This window comes from Myotis myotis, unplaced genomic scaffold (genome assembly GCF_014108235.1).
Source record: "Myotis myotis isolate mMyoMyo1 unplaced genomic scaffold, mMyoMyo1.p scaffold_m19_p_12, whole genome shotgun sequence".
In the NCBI taxonomy this organism is placed as follows: Eukaryota; Metazoa; Chordata; class Mammalia; order Chiroptera; family Vespertilionidae; genus Myotis; species Myotis myotis.
This window is the reverse complement of record NW_023416316.1, coordinates 15,302,649-15,320,748: the sequence shown is the minus strand read 5'-3', so window position 1 is coordinate 15,320,748 and position 18,100 is coordinate 15,302,649. Positions and strand designations below refer to the sequence as shown.

The 18,100-nt window shown below is 41.2% G+C and overlaps 1 protein-coding gene across 3 annotated transcripts; it reads left to right on the top strand.

Annotated features, from left to right (window-relative positions):
* Window positions 1-28: 28 nt before the first annotated feature.
* Window positions 29-15,104, top strand: PRPF4 (pre-mRNA processing factor 4). Of its 3 annotated transcripts, none has more exons than XM_036329970.1 (14): window positions 29-151; window positions 1,074-1,251; window positions 3,524-3,710; window positions 5,972-6,059; window positions 6,468-6,547; window positions 6,714-6,807; window positions 7,289-7,383; window positions 8,383-8,441; window positions 8,693-8,816; window positions 10,380-10,469; window positions 12,394-12,516; window positions 12,628-12,735; window positions 12,829-12,947; window positions 13,451-15,104. In XM_036329970.1, exons 1-14 carry the CDS (start codon window positions 125-127, stop codon window positions 13,642-13,644), a joined length of 1,566 nt encoding a protein of 521 aa, XP_036185863.1. In that variant the 5' UTR covers window positions 29-124; the 3' UTR covers window positions 13,645-15,104. The 3 variants fall into 3 exon arrangements, with proteins under 3 accessions (XP_036185863.1, XP_036185862.1, XP_036185864.1); XM_036329969.1 differs by having other exon boundaries at window positions 38-151; window positions 1,071-1,251; XM_036329971.1 differs by lacking the exons at window positions 29-151; window positions 1,074-1,251; window positions 3,524-3,710; ... (1 more) ...; window positions 6,468-6,547; window positions 6,714-6,807 and having other exon boundaries at window positions 7,306-7,383; window positions 8,344-8,441.
* Window positions 15,105-18,100: the final 2,996 nt, after the last annotated feature.

Sequence of the window (18,100 nt, the reverse complement as noted above, 5' to 3'; positions counted from 1 at the left end):
GACGCTGCGTCGCTCTTGACCCACTTCCGGTCGGTGACGCAGTTCCGCTCGGCTGGGCGCGCGGTGGATTGTCTGGGAAGCAGAGCCCGGCTGTGGCTGGGGTTTCGCGGCTCCATAGCCCGGCATGGCTTCCACACGAGCTTCCTCCACGGTACAGATCTCCGCTCACCCTGGCAGGGGGCACCGCGGGCTTGGGGGTCCCTGCGGGACGGGGCCTCGAGGGGTCGGGCTCAGTCCGTGGAGGGCCGAGGAGGAAGGCTGCGAGCCTGCGTCTGGGCTCAGCGGGCTCCGTTTTCCTGACGCCTAAGCGCTTTCATGTGCTGGAGCCCATGTGCACCCCTTGTGCAGCCGCGAACGGTCAGTGCGTCTTCCGACGGGTCCAGAAACGGAGCTCTGAGGGGAGCAGCGCCCTGGCCAAGGCTGACGTCATTGTCAGACTTGTTCATTGTAATGAGGCCTCCTAACGTCATAGGAACATTCCCCCTTCGCATCGGGGTGGTTATTTCAGTCACCCCTTCTACTTCCCCTGTGATGAGCAAGAACCCTGGAAGCTCCATAAAACCCGAGAAGGGATTGCACTCCAGCCAGATGAATTAAACATGCTCCAAAGCAAACCTTTGATAGGAAAAGCGCCAACAGAAATTAAGTAGTTTTATCAGCCTCTTCCTGCCTGAGATACTGGACAGCCACTCCTCCCGCCCCATCCGTGAAGACACCTTTTTTTTTTTTTTAACTCACACAGGACCATTTTTTCCTATTCATTTTTAGAAAGAGTGTACGGGAGGGAGGGAGGGAGAGAGAGAGAGCCATCGATGTGAGAGAGACACATCTACTGGTTGCCTCCCTCACGCGCCTGACTAGGGCCAGAATCTAACCTGCAACCCAGGAACGGCCCTGGACCGGGGATCGAACCCCAGACCCTTTGGCAGGCGAACGTCTACGGAAGTGCCCTCCGTGTTCTTTCCTTTAGGGAGGGAATGCAGCTGAAGCTCAAGATGAGCTTTGTTCTTTAGGGAAGCATAATAAATGGCTGAGATTAAGCCGTAAATTAATCCAGGTCTTTGATTTAGCAGGCAACCAAAACCAAGGCACCTGATGACTTAGTCGCGCCTGTTGTGAAGAAACCACACATCTACTACGGAAGTTTGGAAGAGAAGGAGAGGGAGCGTCTGGCCAAAGGAGAATCTGGGATTTTGGGAAAAGAAGGACTTAAAGCAGGAATTGAAGCAGGAAATATTAACATAACCTCTGGTAAGATGCAAATTGTGAGTCCCTCTTTGTCTGTGGTGCTCAAATTTTCTGCGATGAATGCCTTCCTAAACTTAGATTATCACTAGTTTTTTAGTGTCAACATTTTTCTGTTTTTAAACTGATATCTGTAAATGGTCATACTTTGCCTACTCTGCTTAGCATCATCCAGAGAGACTCTTGCTTAAAACCTGTTGAACAGTTTTTCTCTCATGAATTGTTAGGAATTTTACCAGGAGTTATTCAGTGTGTACAGCTGACCCATAAACAACATATTTTTAACTGTGTGGGTCCACTTCTATGTAGATTTTTAAATAAAGACTAATGTATTTTTCTTATGGTTTTCTTAATATTGCCTTCTCTAACCTTTATTGTAAAAATACAGTATATAATGCATATAACACAAAGAATGCGCTAATTGACTGTTTATGTTGTGGGTAAGGCTTTCAGTCAGTAGGCTATTAGTAGTTAAGTTTTGGGGGAAGCTATTCTGGAGCTCAAGCACAGTTCTGGCATTGGTTTGGAATTACTGTGGTTCACAGGAATCTCCTGTTAATAGTTTTCCATTTATTTTTTCTCCCAAAATGAAATTTTAAAATATGTTTTTATTGATTTTAGAGAGACGAAGGGAGAGGTGGGGAGAGAAACATTGATCGGCTGATTCCTGCATGCACCCTGACTAGGAATCGAACTGGGGACCTTCTGGTGCACAGGATGATGCTCAACCAACTGAGCCACACCAGCCCGGGCAAAATATTTTGTAAATTATAAAAATAATGCTCTGGCAAACTGAGCAAAAATAATTGCTCAGTTGGTTGGAACGTCCCATCCCATACACCAGAAGGTTGTGACTTCGTTTCATGGTTGGACAAATATGGGATGTTTCTTCCTCACATCAAATCAATAAAAAAAAATATCCTCGGGTGAGGATGAAAACAAGTGTGTGTATGGACACACACACACACACACACACACATATATATCATTTTGAAAAAAAATGTGGAAATGTGTGAAGTAGAACAACCTTTAATCCTTATTAATTGGGTCTATATCTTTCCAAGAATTCAAACCTATAAAAATATAGAATTTCTTTTCCATAAATGAAGCCATGATATACAGATTGTTTTATAATCTGTACTTCTCACTCTTGAGGATACCTTTCTATGTCAGTAACTAGTGGCCCATTATATTTTAAAAATTAACTTGCAGTGTTTGTAATATATTCAAACAGTATAAAATGAAGACTTCTCTGCAGAAAGAACTTCTGTCAAGTTTCTCATTGATCCTCCCACGTGTTTTTTTTCTATACACATGTACTTTAGTGACTTCTTTAGCCTTTTATGCTGATTTAAACATAACTGCTTCACCACTATGCTTACCATTTTTTATCCAAATGAACTTGTATTTGGTGTGAGTTTTTAAACTAGCTGCTAGTTTATTCAGAAAGCCTTGCAGTCAAGGAATAGCATTTTCATGGGAATTATTTCCAATTTACTACTTTCATTTGTAAGTGTCTCTGTACTGAGACTGTTTTAGAGAGTAGCTTTGACAAGTGTTAATATAATGTTTTTATTATGTCTTTTGGATAGGAGTCCTAGTTAACTCATTTGCTAAAGATGCTCCATACTCTACTTTTTTATCTAATCTAAGCTATGTGTTTATATAGGTGCTAGAGGCCCAGTGCACGAAATTCTTGCACTTGGCGGGGGTGCGGGGGGCATCCCTCAGCCTGGCCTGTGCCCTTTCACAGTCCAGGAGCCCTTGGGGGATGTCCGACTGACAGCTTAGGCCCACTCCCTGCCTAAGCCTGCAGTTGGATATCCTTAGTGCTGCCACAGAGGCGGGAGAGGTTCCCGCCACCGCCACTGCACTCACCAGCCATGAGCCCAGCTTCCGGCTGAGCGGCGCTATCCCTATGGGAGCGCACTGATCACTGGGGATAGCTCTTGCATTGAGCATCTGCCCCCTGGTGATAAGTGCACATCATAGCGACTGGTCGTTCAGTCGATTTGCATATTAGCCTTTTCTTATATAGGATAAGGTTGCCAAATGTAACAAGATGGCTTGAACCATTTTGCTGCCTTTTAAAGCTGTGTCATTTAGTTTTCTGTTTGGCATAAGTTAATAAACTGAGAAACAGTAAACTAAAGTGTGTAATAGATGCCCTTAACTTGAACTAAGGGCATACACAAAATCCAAATGTAAGAAATGTTTTCATTTTCCCTATTTGAAGAAAATCTGATGGTTATGCTGATGTTGCCTGTTCTTTTTACAGGGGAAGTGTTTGAAATTGAAGAGCACATAAGTGAGCGACAGGCCGAAGTGTTAGCCGAGTTTGAGAGAAGGAAGCGAGCCCGGCAAATCAATGTTTCCACAGACGACTCAGAGGTCAAGGCTTGCCTTCGAGCCTTGGGGGAGCCTATCACACTTTTTGGAGAGGGTCCTGCTGAAAGAAGAGAAAGGTGCCCTTTCTAAATACTCTTTTCTCTTTTAATCACAGGGTTCTAGTTCCAAATTTCAGTTGTTATTTATAGCAAAAACTTTAATAGAATGTCTCAGATATTGTTAGTATCTTAAGTTGTGTTTAGATAGTTTAACTCATAACCTCAGTCTAAGGCCAATTTTTACTCCACTACTAATTTTTCTTTATAAACTGTGAAGAGGGTGTTAGCATACTCCCTTTTCCTCTCCTCTCCCCTCCCCAATGTGGAATTTTGAGTTGGATAACCATTTGCAGTAAAACTTTGAAAATTTAGACAACAAATGCATTCCTTGTCAGTGACATAAAACAGCAATTTTCAATTCATCTCACAGCGCACATAAACTAATTACTAAAATTTTGTGGCACACCAAAAAATGTATTTTTTACCAATCTGGCAAAGGAAAAATAGGTATAATTTTGATTCATTCATATCAGATGGCTATTGTTGTGTTGGCTATTGTCATTTTTTTATTTGACAATCTAAGGGAAAAGAGGTCAGTGCCCTGACTAAATAGTCAGGTATTGCATGTTTTAACCTTTTGCGCTCCAACGTCGAGGCTGACTTGACAGACCAGGCGCTAGTAGCAGGTCCAACATGGAGCTGAGTTGGTGATTGAGCTAATTGGCAATTTCCGCCAGGGAACTACTGCAACCAAGAGAGGAAGGACTTCCAATTCGGACCAGACTGTTTGAATTCCAAAAATAAAATTGGAGCGCAAAGGGTTAAAAATTCTTGTGGCACACTGGTTGAAAACCGCTGATATAAAACATAATAAGTGGGTTTTGGATATTATTGAAAAGGAGCACTGTCCTTAGATAATCTCTTATGATTTTCAAGTTGCAAAGTCTCTTAGTGACAGGCAGCTGTGTGGTTATGAGGTCCTCTTTTTGTCTTTCTGTTCACTGTCCTGTCTCTCCCTATCATCATTTTTTTCTTGGTTTGCGTAGTTCGTGTTTTTAATCATTTTAAAACCTTTAACTTTATCTCGGATTCATTAAATATAACAATGCTGGGCCTGTTTGAACTACAAGGGAAGAAAACCAGTTTCTTCTAGCCGTACTGAACTGTTTGTGATTCCAAGCTCAGCATGCTTTCCTTACCTCCAGACCTTTACACTTGTTGAACCCTCTGCCTCAGCAATCCTCTTGCATTCTTGACCCATTGACCTGACTAAATGAAGACTCAAGTTAGGCAAACACCTCCTCTATTAAGCCTTCCCTGATCCTTCCTCCAAGCCTAGGTTAGGTACTCCTTCTTAAAAAACACACACACACACATATTTTTATTGGTTTCAGAGAAGGAGAGAGAGAGAAACATCAATGATGAGAGAGAATCCTTGATCAGCTGCCTCCTGCACGTCCCCCACTGGGGATCGAGCCCACAACCCAGGCATGTACCCCCGACCGGAATTGAACCCTGGACCCTCCAGTCTGCAGGCCAACACCCTATCCATCGAGCCAAACCAACTAGGGCAGCACTCCTTTTATGTTCCCCCTTAGCATCCTGTAATTACCACTGTATTAATAACTAATACAGCCCTGACCAGTTTGGCTCAGTGGATAGAGCGTCAGCCTGCGGACTCAAGGGTCCCAGGTTCAATTCCAGTCAAGGGCATGTACCTTGGTTGCAGGCACATCCCCTGTGGGGAGTGTGCAGGAGGCAGCTGTTCGATGTTTCTTTCTCATCGATGTTTCTAACTCTCTGTCCCTCTCCCTTCCTCTATGTAAAAAATCAATAAAATATATTTTTAAAAAATATTATTAGGCTAAAATATGAAAGCTCAGCAGTCAAGTTAAAAAGAAAGAGATCATTAAAAAAGTAATAAGTAATACAATGTTCTATAGTTCCTGTTACTTTGTTCCCCTTCCCACTTCACCTCCAAGACTGTGCTACTTGAAATAAAAAACTTTTCTTAGTCTTTGATGTATACTTAGCACTTCAGTCAGTATCTGGCACATGTGACATTGAGTGAGGGTTGGCTGTTTGCACAGACCAGTTGGTAGCTGTGCTGGAGCTAGTTAACTCTGAATTGATTAGGGTAATTACTTATGGCTCATCAGAGTATTTTGAAGATTGAGTGAAGGAGATCATACTGGAAGTTTAGGCATGACCTCTTGGATCTCAAAGCAGGTTGCTTGGAGTTTGAATGGTGAGAGAATAGGGGAGCTCGCTCCCTTCTTAGATGTACATTTTAAATTTTTACCTCAGTTCTGTTTAAATTTCATTCTTTCTGGTTACAGGTTAAGAAATATCCTCTCAGTGGTCGGTACCGATGCCTTAAAAAAAACTAAAAAAGATGATGAGAAATCTAAGAAGTCCAAAGAAGAGGTAAAATACGTCTTTACCTTCGCAATGTAAATATGAAAGAGATGGGATAGTTTTCTCATTTTATGTTTTCAGTGGTTTGCTTTGCTAGGATTGGAGGTAGGAGGGTTGAAGACTGTACCATTCAGGAATCGTTGTTGGCAATAGTATATGGTTTCTGTGTAGATGTAAGTGGAGATTGGTGAGTTTCCCATTCAGGAAAGAACTATAGCATTCCTCATGTAACTTAACGGAACCAGAAGCCATCTAACAAGACCTCACAGAAAGAAACAGTAGAAGCACATGCCTGATTTCATCCTGTTACTGAACTAATTCACCTTTATTCTGGGCAGTTAAAATAGGGAATTGACAGCTACGAATGGGGGCAGGAATGCTCAGGCTTAATATTTCTTTTCTTAATTTAACTTTCAGTATCAGCAAACCTGGTACCATGAAGGACCAAACACCCTGAAGGTTGCTAGACTATGGATTGCTAATTATTCGCTGCCCAGGTGAGGAGAGCCTCTAGGAGAAAGAGGCATATTCTTGTTTCCTCTCAGGGACGGAGGACCTGCTTTATAATGACTGGTTGTTAAATGAAATTGAGTGTCAGATACTGTGTAAACCCCCCATCTAAAACCCATTTACTCTCATGATGGTAACGTTTGCATATCATAGGGCAATGAAACGCTTGGAAGAGGCCCGTCTCCACAAAGAGATTCCTGAAACAACTAGGACTTCCCAGATGCAAGAGCTGCACAAATCTCTCCGGGTAAGATGCTGTTGGCAGTTGTTCAATATCCTACAGGTTCTTATATGTTTATTAGATTTTCCCTTTTGGCCACCTCTAGGAGGGTAAGGCAGCTAGATTTATTCCTCCCTGCTTACACTGTTGCCGTCTGTTTAGATGGCAGGAACCTACTGTACTTTGTGCTCAGCAGAGGCCTGTGGTTCTGCTCTTGAATTCTTCCCTTTAGGATGTCACAGCTGTACTGTAGATCTCTCCGTGGTTTTCTTCTTTATATTTAGCTGACAATAGGGCTAGTGATACTAAGACTGTAGAAGACCGTGTGCTGCAGTTTCAGATATGCCTTGACCCATTCATTCATCCGTATAAGTATCTCCTAGCCAAAAAAAAAAGTATAAAAGAATCTTGGGTTGTATTAAAACTGTGAAGTTGCTTTGTTATAGTGGAAAAGCCAACTCCTGGGTTAGCCTATTAATGATTGTTGTATGTTGTGTGTTTTTTTAAGTCTTTGAATAATTTCTGCAGTCAAATTGGGGATGATCGGCCTATCTCCTACTGTCACTTTAGTCCCAATTCCAAAATGCTGGCTACAGCTTGTTGGTAAGTTACGTTTTACAGTGACTTTTTTTTTTTTTTTTCCTAAATAAGGAATAGGTTCAGGAAAAAAGTTAGCATGTCTTAGATGTCTATTTCTATGTTACCCTCTTGCTCTGCTTCTCTTGATCACACCAGACTAGAGATGCTACTGCTCTACCAATGTGTTATACAGTAAAGTCTTTGTGAACAGTCCTTAGTGTTCACAAGGGACCCCAGAGATCATGACATGTAGCAGTATGTTCTTGACACTAGTATTTTGGAGCGTGTCACAGAATGAGCTATCTTTATTTTATTTTCTACTTACCACCATGTTTGCATAAAACTCTTAGGATGTGATAACTTATTTTGTTCTATTTAGTTATTTTTGTGGGACATGGCCCACTAGATATAAGAGGGGAAACTTCCTTACATTGTATGCACAGGAACTACTTGACTAGGCAGCAGTTGAGACCGTGGTTCAGGAGAAAGCCGAGGACCTACACAGATACCTCCACCTCTCCAAGCCTCAGTTACCTTCATTATAAAGCAGAAGTTATCATTCCTATTTTACGTACCTCACAGGTCTGTTAATAAGGATCATTTGAGAAATTGGTGGGAAATTTCCTGAAAAAAGTCTTTTCAAAAAATTTTTTAAAAAGAAGTCTAAAGAAAGTTACATATTTTGTAAGCAGCAAAATGCCATTCATATTTAAGGAGATAGTATCTTTATTAATGCTATTATTATCAGATAATTTAATTTGTCCTACTTTCCCTCACAAATTGACCCAAAAGTTAAGGAGAATAGCAACTTGTATGTATTAATTATAGCCCAGTAGAGGCTTCTAGTTGCATGACAACTAAATCTAGCTTTCTTCTATAAAACTTCAAATAATAAGCCTTTTATTCTCTTTCTGTCTGCCACTGTAAAGTTTAATGGGGGTGAAAAGAGATTGTAATGTTACCAAGGTACCTTTTCCTTCCCAGACCAACCCTGGCTGAGATGCTTTCCTTTGTATTTGATAGGAGTGGGCTTTGCAAGCTCTGGTCTGTTCCTGATTGCAACCTCCTTCACACTCTTCGAGGTGAGTTAGAATGTTATTTAAATCTGTGTGCTTTTCACATTCTTAAGTCTTTTTTGTGTTTTGCTTTTATTAATGTGCTTTAAATATTAGTTTAAATTGTTTATTTTTAAAATATTTCAATTGTTATTTTAATACTCTATAGGTCTTTATTTCCCTGATATATAACCTCTGTTGTTCATCATAGTCTGTATTTGCACGTAAGTTATAAGAGGGTAGGAACCCTTTAACTTTCATCTCTTACCCTCCTTCAGGCCATAACACAAATGTAGGAGCAATTGTATTCCATCCGAAATCCACTGTTTCCTTGGACCAAAAAGATGTCAATTTGGCCTCTTGTGCTGCTGATGGTTCTGTGAAACTTTGGAGCCTTGACAGGTGAATATTACTGTTCTTTCTGTACTCAAATCACTGAAATAAATAGTTGATTGGTTGGCTCTTAGAACCCGAAAATCTGATGTTTAACCCCAGAGTACTCTAGGAGTCAAGGAAACTTGTTATGAAAATAGAATAGAGCCAAAACCGGTTTGGCTCAGTGGATAGAGCGTCGGCCTGCGGACTGAAGGGTCCCAGGTTCGATTCCGGTCAAGGGCATGTACCTGGGTTGTGGGCACATCCCCAGTGGGAGATGTTTAGGAGGCAGCTGATCGATGTTTCTCTCTCATCAATGTTTCTAACTCTCTATCTCTCTCCCTTCCTCTCTGTGAAAAATCAATAAAATATATTTTTTTTAAAAAGAAAATAGAATAGAGCCCAGCTGGTGCTGAGCAGTGGTTGAGCATCGACCTATGAACCAGGAGGTCACGGTTCAGTTCCCAGTCAGGGCACATGCCCCAGTTGCATGCTCAGTCCCCAGTGTGGGGCGTGCAGGAGACAGCTTATCAATGATTCTCTCTCATCATTGATGTTTCTATCTTTTCCTCTCCCTTCCTCTCTGAAATAAAAAATACATATTTTTTTAAAAAAAATAGAGGTTTTTTTTTTTTTTTTTTTACACCTTTTCTCATCAGAGTTGTGTCAGGCTTTTTCTTGTCAACTTTAGAACTTGATTTTTTGCCTCTAACATAGTGGCCACTTTTTCCTGGCTCCATTACTCTGGAAAGATCCATTTTACTTCCTGTGCAATATATTGACGTTGAAGAAATGCAGTGTTTGGTAGATTGACTAAAGATAACATTCTGACAGCATGTTGGTTCTTAGCAAACAGCCACAGGGGAGGGGAAAGTGAGATTCTGTCTGGCAGTATTGCTAAAGAAGGGATGTCTTCCTTCCAATAGCATCATCCTTTACCTAGACCAGTGGTTGGCAAACTCATTAGTCAACAGAGCCAAATATCAACAGTATGATGATTGAAATTTCTTTTGAGAGCCAAATTTTTTAAACTTAAACTATATAGGTAGGTATATTGTTATTAACGTAATTAGGGTACTCCTAAGGCTTAGGAAGAGCCACACTCAAGGGGCCAAAGAGCTGCATGTGCCTTGCGAGCCGCAGTTTGCCGACCACGGCCCTAGGACTTTGATAACTTCTATGTATGCACATTGATAAAGTTCTCTTTTTCATTGCCCTCTTTAGGGTTCTTGTTTATTTTCTTTCACTGGTGTTTCAGATCTTCCTTCTGTAGTTACTGGGTAATAAAATTTAAGGGTCACCCAAAGTGGTATAGCCTTCAGAGTTTAACAACATAGTGAATTCAGGTAGAAGGAGTGCTATAGGCAGTTTTGCCCTATGAGCACATGAAGTCCCAAATCTTTTAAAACCTTGGGAAGTGACAAATTCTTTTTAGACCTAAAGTTTTAACAAATTACAAGTGTGTTTATAATTTGGCTTCTCAAATAATACAAAATTGGTGCATCTGTATGCAACAGTTAATAAATTCAATGAGTATTTATTTACATGCATATAGAACAGTTTACTCACGTGTATTTGATTCCTTTTCAGTGATGAACCAGTGGCAGATATTGAAGGCCATACAGTACGGGTGGCCCGTGTAATGTGGCATCCATCAGGACGTTTCCTGGGTACCACCTGGTAAGCCTTCCTATTGTTCTGTCTGTACTAAAAGCCTAGCCTGCGCCCTCTCGCAATCCGGGACCCCTTGGGGGATATCAGAGAGCTGGTTTTGGCCCAATCCCCACAGGCCAGACCGAGGGACCCCACCGGTGCACGAATCCATGCACTGGGCCTCTAGTATGCATATAAGATCTATGGTTAATCTCTTCCCTCCCTCCCCCCTTCCCTCTGAGATTCATCAGTCTGTTCCATGTTTCCATGCCTGTGGTTTCTGCTCCTGCGTTGAGCATCTGCCCCCTCATGGTCAGTGTGCATCATAGATACCAGACGGTCACTTAGGCTTTTATATATTTAGATGGGCTTATGACATCTTATTAACCCTTTATGGTTAACTGCCAAGTAAATTTTTAGATCAGAGATCTTCAAGGATTTTATTGTCAGTGAATCAGAATAGAGTATATTATGTAGTTAGAGGTAAGTGTATTTGCTCTTAAATTGCAGCAAGCTTCTTGTTGCTAGGAAGTAAATTTTAAAGTCACTAGTTGTCCAGAAAACTAAAATTTTCACTCTTTCTTGACCAACACTAGAGGTGTGTGTGTTTTGTTTTCTGTGTTTGCTGTTTTGGGGTGTTGTTTTTGGGGGGGGGGGCGTTGTGGGGTTTTTTACATTATAATCTCTGCTTCAAATTGGTCTCCCTTTCTGGTTCTATAAGTTTAATGAAAGACTCGTTCACGTTGTTTGTATGTATGAGTAGTTCCTTTTTCTTGCTGAGGAGTAATCAGTTATATTACTGAGCGACAGTTTATCCATTTTCCTACTGATGGACAGTTGGGCTGTTTCCAGGTTTTGGCTCATCAGAACAAAATCGCCATAAATATCCTTGGACAAGACTCTTTGTAGACATGCTTTTCTTTCCTTTCTCTTAAATAAATACCTACAAACGCAAATGGTAGGTCATAGGGTACATGTGTATTTAACTTTTGAAAAACTTCCAAGGGGTTTTCTAAAATGGTTGCACCATTTTACATTCCCAGAATTCTGATTGCTTCACCTCCTTGCCAACAGTTGGTTTTGTCAGTCCTGTCATTCTGCCCAATCTAGCAAATGTGTGGTGAAACCTCATGGTTTTCATTTTTGTTACTTCAATGACTATTAGTGTTGAGTACTTTGTTATATGCTTACTACCATTTGTATATTCTCTTTTGTGTAGTTTTCAGATGCTTTATTTCTTTTTTAAAATGAACTTTTTCCTATCTTTATTTCCACGTACAGACAGTTCTACCACTTTCCTTTCCCTGTTGAAATTGCTTGACACCCTCATTGAAAATCATTTGACCATATATGAGTAGGTCTATTTCTTCTCTTTCTTTTCTACTCCATTGATTTGTCTATGATTGATTTTTGTATCCCCAACATGAATTTAGGGCCCAGTAAATATATCAACGCTGGATGAATGAAAGAACATAAAAGTGGAATTGGGGAAGAAAGAAGGCAACAGAGTCTTTGCTGGGCCATTCTTAGGGGATTCTGTTCTTAAAATAGGTTAATCAGAAGTCATGGTTTTTCCAGTTAGCACCCAAGACAGATATGCTTAGTTATTGAGACACTAGAGGCCCAATGCGTGAAATTCGTGCAAGGGCCTTGGCCCCGCTGTCGCACCGGCCGCCTCTGCTTTGGTCCCCACCCGCTGCCATGGCCAGGGATCTCCACCACCTCTGCCTCAGACCCTGCCCCCCATGGCTTTGTCTGGAAGGACGTCCGGAAGGATGTCTGGTCTAAATAGCATATTAGGCTTTTATTATTATAGATTGCTTATGCCAGAAAATAACTTGTTTTCTAAGTAGTTGCAGAAGCATAACTGAAGCTATAACTAATAATAATACCTTGCACATTACAGAAACTGAATACATATATGCTGGCTGAATATTTGTGTGTTTCTTAGCTATGACCGCTCATGGCGCTTATGGGATTTGGAAGCTCAAGAGGAGATCCTGCATCAGGAAGGCCACAGCATGGGTGTGTATGACATTGCCTTCCATCAAGATGGCTCTTTGGCTGGCACTGGGTAAGGCTTTTTCCACATAGCCAGGGGCAGCTCAGTAGTCTCACCTCTTATGTATAGCTGCTTCCACAGAGAACTGGATTAAAAATGTTCATTTGTAAATTATTTTATCAGGGGACTGGATGCATTTGGTCGAGTTTGGGACCTGCGTACAGGACGTTGTATCATGTTCCTGGAAGGGCACCTGAAGGAAATCTATGGAATAAATTTCTCCCCCAATGGGTAAAATAAGCTCATTGAATGATGGGGTGGAGAGGGTTCTTGGTCAGGAAGTACTCTTTGTTTCTAACTTGGATACTACCATCTGATCCACAGCTACCACATTGCAACCGGCAGTGGTGACAACACCTGCAAAGTATGGGACCTTCGACAGCGGCGCTGCATCTATACCATCCCCGCCCATCAGAACTTAGTGACTGGTGTCAAATTTGAGCGTAAGCTTTCCTCCTGTTTTAGAATAATGAGAAAGACAGATTGCACTTTCATGGAATGCAGGCCAGGCTGTAGCTTAACTTGGAGGGGGAACAGGAGAGAATTTGGACTCTGTCAGAGAAGCAGATTATCATTTCCTTCCCTCTGCCCTACCTTCAGACAGAACTGTGGCACAGCGTGCTTGTTGCTAGGAAGTAAAAAAGACTTCGTGAGTGCTTTACTGCATCTTTTTCTCCATGGAAATCATACTCAACAAATCCTTAATATTATTCTGAATTGGTTGTTGAAAAAGCAAAAAAAAACCTTAATAATATTGTTTCCCTAATTTTCCCTGCAGTTGTCCCTTTTTCCTGGAGACCTGTTAGGAATATAGATCAGTGTTGGGTTTTTCTGAATGTAGAAATACCTTCTTTTTTGAAATAGTATGTCCTGGAAGAATTTTGTGCTTTTGTTAAGCTCTTTTGAATACTTAAATTCCTTAAGCAACTCCACTTTTCTCTTGCAGCTATCCATGGGAATTTCTTGCTCACTGGTGCCTATGATAACACAGCCAAGATCTGGACCCATCCAGGCTGGTCCCCACTGAAGACTTTGGCTGGCCACGAAGGCAAAGTGATGGGCCTAGACATTTCTTCTGATGGGCAGCTTATCGCCACTTGCTCATATGACAGGACCTTCAAGCTCTGGATGGCTGAATAGGCACGACCCTAGAAAAAGGACTCCAACCTCAAGCTCTCCCTTAAGAGCCATTTTGTTGTATCATGTTTGTTGCCAGTTACCTCAGTACATTGGATTCTATGTCAGCCCCTACTCCAAGCAGACAGCCCAGTTCCTGGGAGCTGGTGAACCCCTTTCATGCTTGAATTTTAATGTCATCTTCAAGCCCTGCCAGTAACTATGTAGACAATTGTTTTTATTAATCTTTTGTTTGAATACCCTGTTGCCTTCCTCATAGCACTCAGGATTGTGGCTAGCTCCATTTTTAATTCTAGAAACTTGGCTTTCTGTTACATGGTACATGCTTCAGGACTACCTGTGGCCCAGAGAGCAAGGTAGCTGGACTGCAGTCTAGGAGCCCTGGAGTCAAGAGGCACATCTCACCACATACTGGTTAACGCCTGACAGAGCAAGAACCTTTCCTCTGCCCTGAGAATGGGAGGTGAAGAGGTAGACCCACAGCGATGCTCAGAGTTATGCAGTAAAGATTTTACCTCTTCCTGTTGACTTCACTTGGAATGTACCTGCATCAGGGAGCTTCAGGAAGCTCAGAACTGAACATTTGCCTCATTGGAAAATGTCTTCCATTTTTCTTTGATGTTTGGCATCCTTCGTGTTACCCCAAAGCTAGACCATTGTGTCAAGATTCAATGAAATTTTTAGAAAGCTAACATGATGTCTCTATTGTGCAAACTCCTTTTTATTGGTTATTTAGAGGATATACCCTTCATGTCAAGGTAACTGGAAAAAATCCCTAAAGGGTATTATTAAACATCAACTGTGACTTTTATTACATATTTGCTACAGACTAAAATCCTGTTTTGAAAGCTATACTTCAAATAATTATTTTGCATAGTTAAGTCTTTTCTGAATCTCAGCCTTGGGTTCATCAAAGTCCCTGTTTTTTGGGTTGAGATACAACGTGATGTATCAAATATGATTACTCCAATTTCTGTTCCCTTAATAAGCACTCTGTTAATCATTTAAAAAAATATAGAGAGTGCTATTGCATTGTGGGCCCCACTACCAGTGAACTGTACAGGATCTGGACTTAACTTTTACTCATTGGCTACCCAGCTGTTGCCTTCACCTTTTTCCACCCCAAATATACAGTCACTAAACTCAAAGTACAAAGTAAATTCATACAAAAATATAGAAATTTAGAAGAAAAGATTGTATATAGAGCATTCAAGGAGGGCTTATATGATGGCTTCTCCTTGAAGTGTTGCACACACTTCACTTGCTAGTCCAGAGGGGCTGAGTGTAGCTTGTCTAGCTCTATTTTTCAAGCTATGATTGTGTGATATATAGCTAAATGTTTAATCTGGTTTCAGTTATAACCAAATTGTTGCATATCCTGTGTACTTGTTAAGCTTCTGAGTTCTCAACCCTGCTCTCTGTTGGGTACTGCACTATTGTTTATAAAGGGACACTATTTCTTCCATAGTTGGTCATGAAAAAATTATTTTCAATACTACCTTTGTAGTATGTGTAAACTAATAATGAACATTAGTGTATTAGCGTGTAATTTGGGTATAATGTGTTAAAATTTTGAGTTTTTTCAAGTTTAAATTCTATCCCATTAACCTTGTCTTTGGGAGTGGGGAGTCCAAGGGATTTCGAGGTGGCAACTGAGTGAAAACATTCTATCTAAGTCTTTGGCAAAACAAGTGTCTTGTGGAATACACATTTCTTCACTGGAGATACTGTAAGAAAGGGGTTAGCTGAGGAACATAAACCGAGTGTGTCATTTTATGATAATGGTGAGATAAATATAGCCACCACTTAACAAGATACTCCCTGGCTAGACATTGCGCCAGGCACATTCGGACATCTCATTTAATCCTCAAAATCTTAGGAGTTCTCTTTTTACAAACAAAGCTCAAAGAAGTTAAGTGACTTGCTCAAGGTTACCCACTTGTGAGTGGTGGATCCTGCTGTGTCTCGGTATGACCTTATGAAGAGACTTCATTGGGTTTATCGACTATGTTGGCAACACTGGCCAAAGACCAGCCCAGCCAGCATGACTTGTGCATAGCTGTAATCACGCCACCTTTTATACTGCCCTTTGACAGGTCACTGCGTCTCCTCCTCTGACTTCATGCCAGAGGGAGTTAATACTTTCACCACTTCTACCTCCTGAACCTATGAGGAGCCTCTGGTGTTATCCAACAGAAGACTGCATTTTGAGATTGATGACACTTTGTTGTGCAGAACTATCTGCAGCATTGTAGCATGTCTGACCTCTAGAGTACTAAAAGCCAGAAGCACAACCCACCCACTTTATTGGTACATCAAAGACAGTCCCAGACATTGACAGAGGCCCCCTAGGAGGATGGCACAGCCTCAAGGTTAGAACTAAGTGTGAGAATAGAGACATTGAAATGTTTCCCTGTCTCCCCAAAAATGTAAACCAATGTCTTATTGCACTTCAAGAGTATAATTCTTTCTTTGACTGAAAGTCCTCCACAATTTACTGGCTGGGTGACCTGGAACAAGGTAGCTAAACTTGTGGAGCCTTAGTTTGACCTATGAATAGGGATGAAGTTTACTTAACTTTAGAGCAGTAGGCTGTAGTGCAGAGGCAAGTGTTCCTTCCTGAACTTCCCCCAGCTCCTCTCCTGTTCTCTTGGCTCTGAGGACATGCTGAGCTCACTGCCTGCCACAAGGTTAGGGAGCAAGGATGTGTAAAGAAATGAAGTCAGTGGGGAGAGCTTGCGTCCCGGCTTCGGTGTAATCATCTTTGATGGCACAAATGGAGAGGTAGGTACTAGTCCCGTGGCAGGATGCATTGGTGACTTTCCAATTTTGTAATGGAAAATTTTTTACCCCACTTTTTCTTTACATTTTAAGACTGTTTGGTTTTATTAAATGTGAAATATATGTCTTGGCTATTTTGTAATATCTTGTACATTAAGACCCCAAGAATTTGTAGAAGCTAATTCCATTAAACTCAAAAATGTTAAACTCAAACCAACTCAATTTCAGGCTTCTGAAAGCTTATTTTACAAATTTTTTTTTAAATTTCAAAATGTTTGTTTTTTTTTCATAATTGTGATGGTGTTTTAACCATTTTGAAGTTGTTTTAGAGCCATGGGCCACCAGGCAATATAAAAACTGGGGAAGCAGAAATCAGGTTTTAGACACTGCAGAAGCGGCAATGTGTAGTCAAGCAGCAGCCCTGGTGCGATTGAGCATAATCCCTTACCAGCGTGCTGTTCTCAGAATGTCAAAAAGAAGGGAGATTAAAAATGGCCACAGAGTAAGTAGATGCTACACAGGCAAGGTGCCAGGACCACACTGGAATTTCAACTAAATTACAAAAAAAAATCATCCTAACGTTAGTGCTAAGAAGGCAGACACCTCGGTTTCCTCACACCGAGGAGGCATCTTTCTCAGTCAGACCTTTGCTCTGCAGGCAGTTTTTGTCTGCGGGGAAGACAATTGTCCTACCCTACTGGAAAACCTCGCCACACCTGAGGATGATTGCCTGAGGGCTTCTTAAGAGCTAATTCAATCAGTCTACAGCAGTGGTTCTCAACCTTCCTAATGCCGCAACCCTTTAACACAGTTCCTCATGTTGTGGTGACCCCCAACCATAAAATTATTTTCGTTGTTACTTCATAACTGTAATTTTGCTACTGTTATGAATTGTAATGTAAATATCTGATATGCAGGATGTATTTTCATTGTTACAAATTGAACATAATTAAAGCATAGTGATTAATCACAAAAATATGTAATTATATATGTGTTTTCCGATGGTCTTAGGCGACCCCTGTGAAAGGGTCGTTCGACCCCCAAAGGGGTCGCGGCCCACAGGTTGAGAACCACTGGTCTACAAGCAGAGGCTGGTCTCTGGAGGCTTTGAGTATTTGCCTGATCTCATTAGTCAGAAACAGCGTTTGACACTGTCCTGTGGAGATTGAAAGGTGTAGCAGATCTACCTAACTGTCCTAACACATAGCCACAAACCCAAACAGGCAGCCAAAATGGGCAAAAACCCCCCACAATTAAAGAACAAAAGAATTCTTCAGAAGAATAGATAAATGAAATGGAAATAAGTAACTTACCTGATACAGAGTTTAGAATGATGTTAAAGATGCTCAGCAGCATGAGAAAAAATATAGTAACTATGAATACAGTCGGAAACATAGGCTGATGTAGCACTAATAAAGAACACACTGGAAGGAATACACCAGCAGATTAAGAAAAGCTGAGGATTGGATCAGTGTATTAGAAGAAAGGGTGGGAAAAAATCACTCAATGAGAAAACCAAAAAAAATTTTTTTAAAAAAAGGAGGACTCCTTAATGTACAAAAATTCCTTACCAGGGTGCTGTCCTCTAATTGCCCACAACAGGGTGCTATGGAGCCTAATCCCTAACTAGGGTGCTGTTCTAAGAATGCCCATAAGAGTGCACTGAGGCTAATCCCCT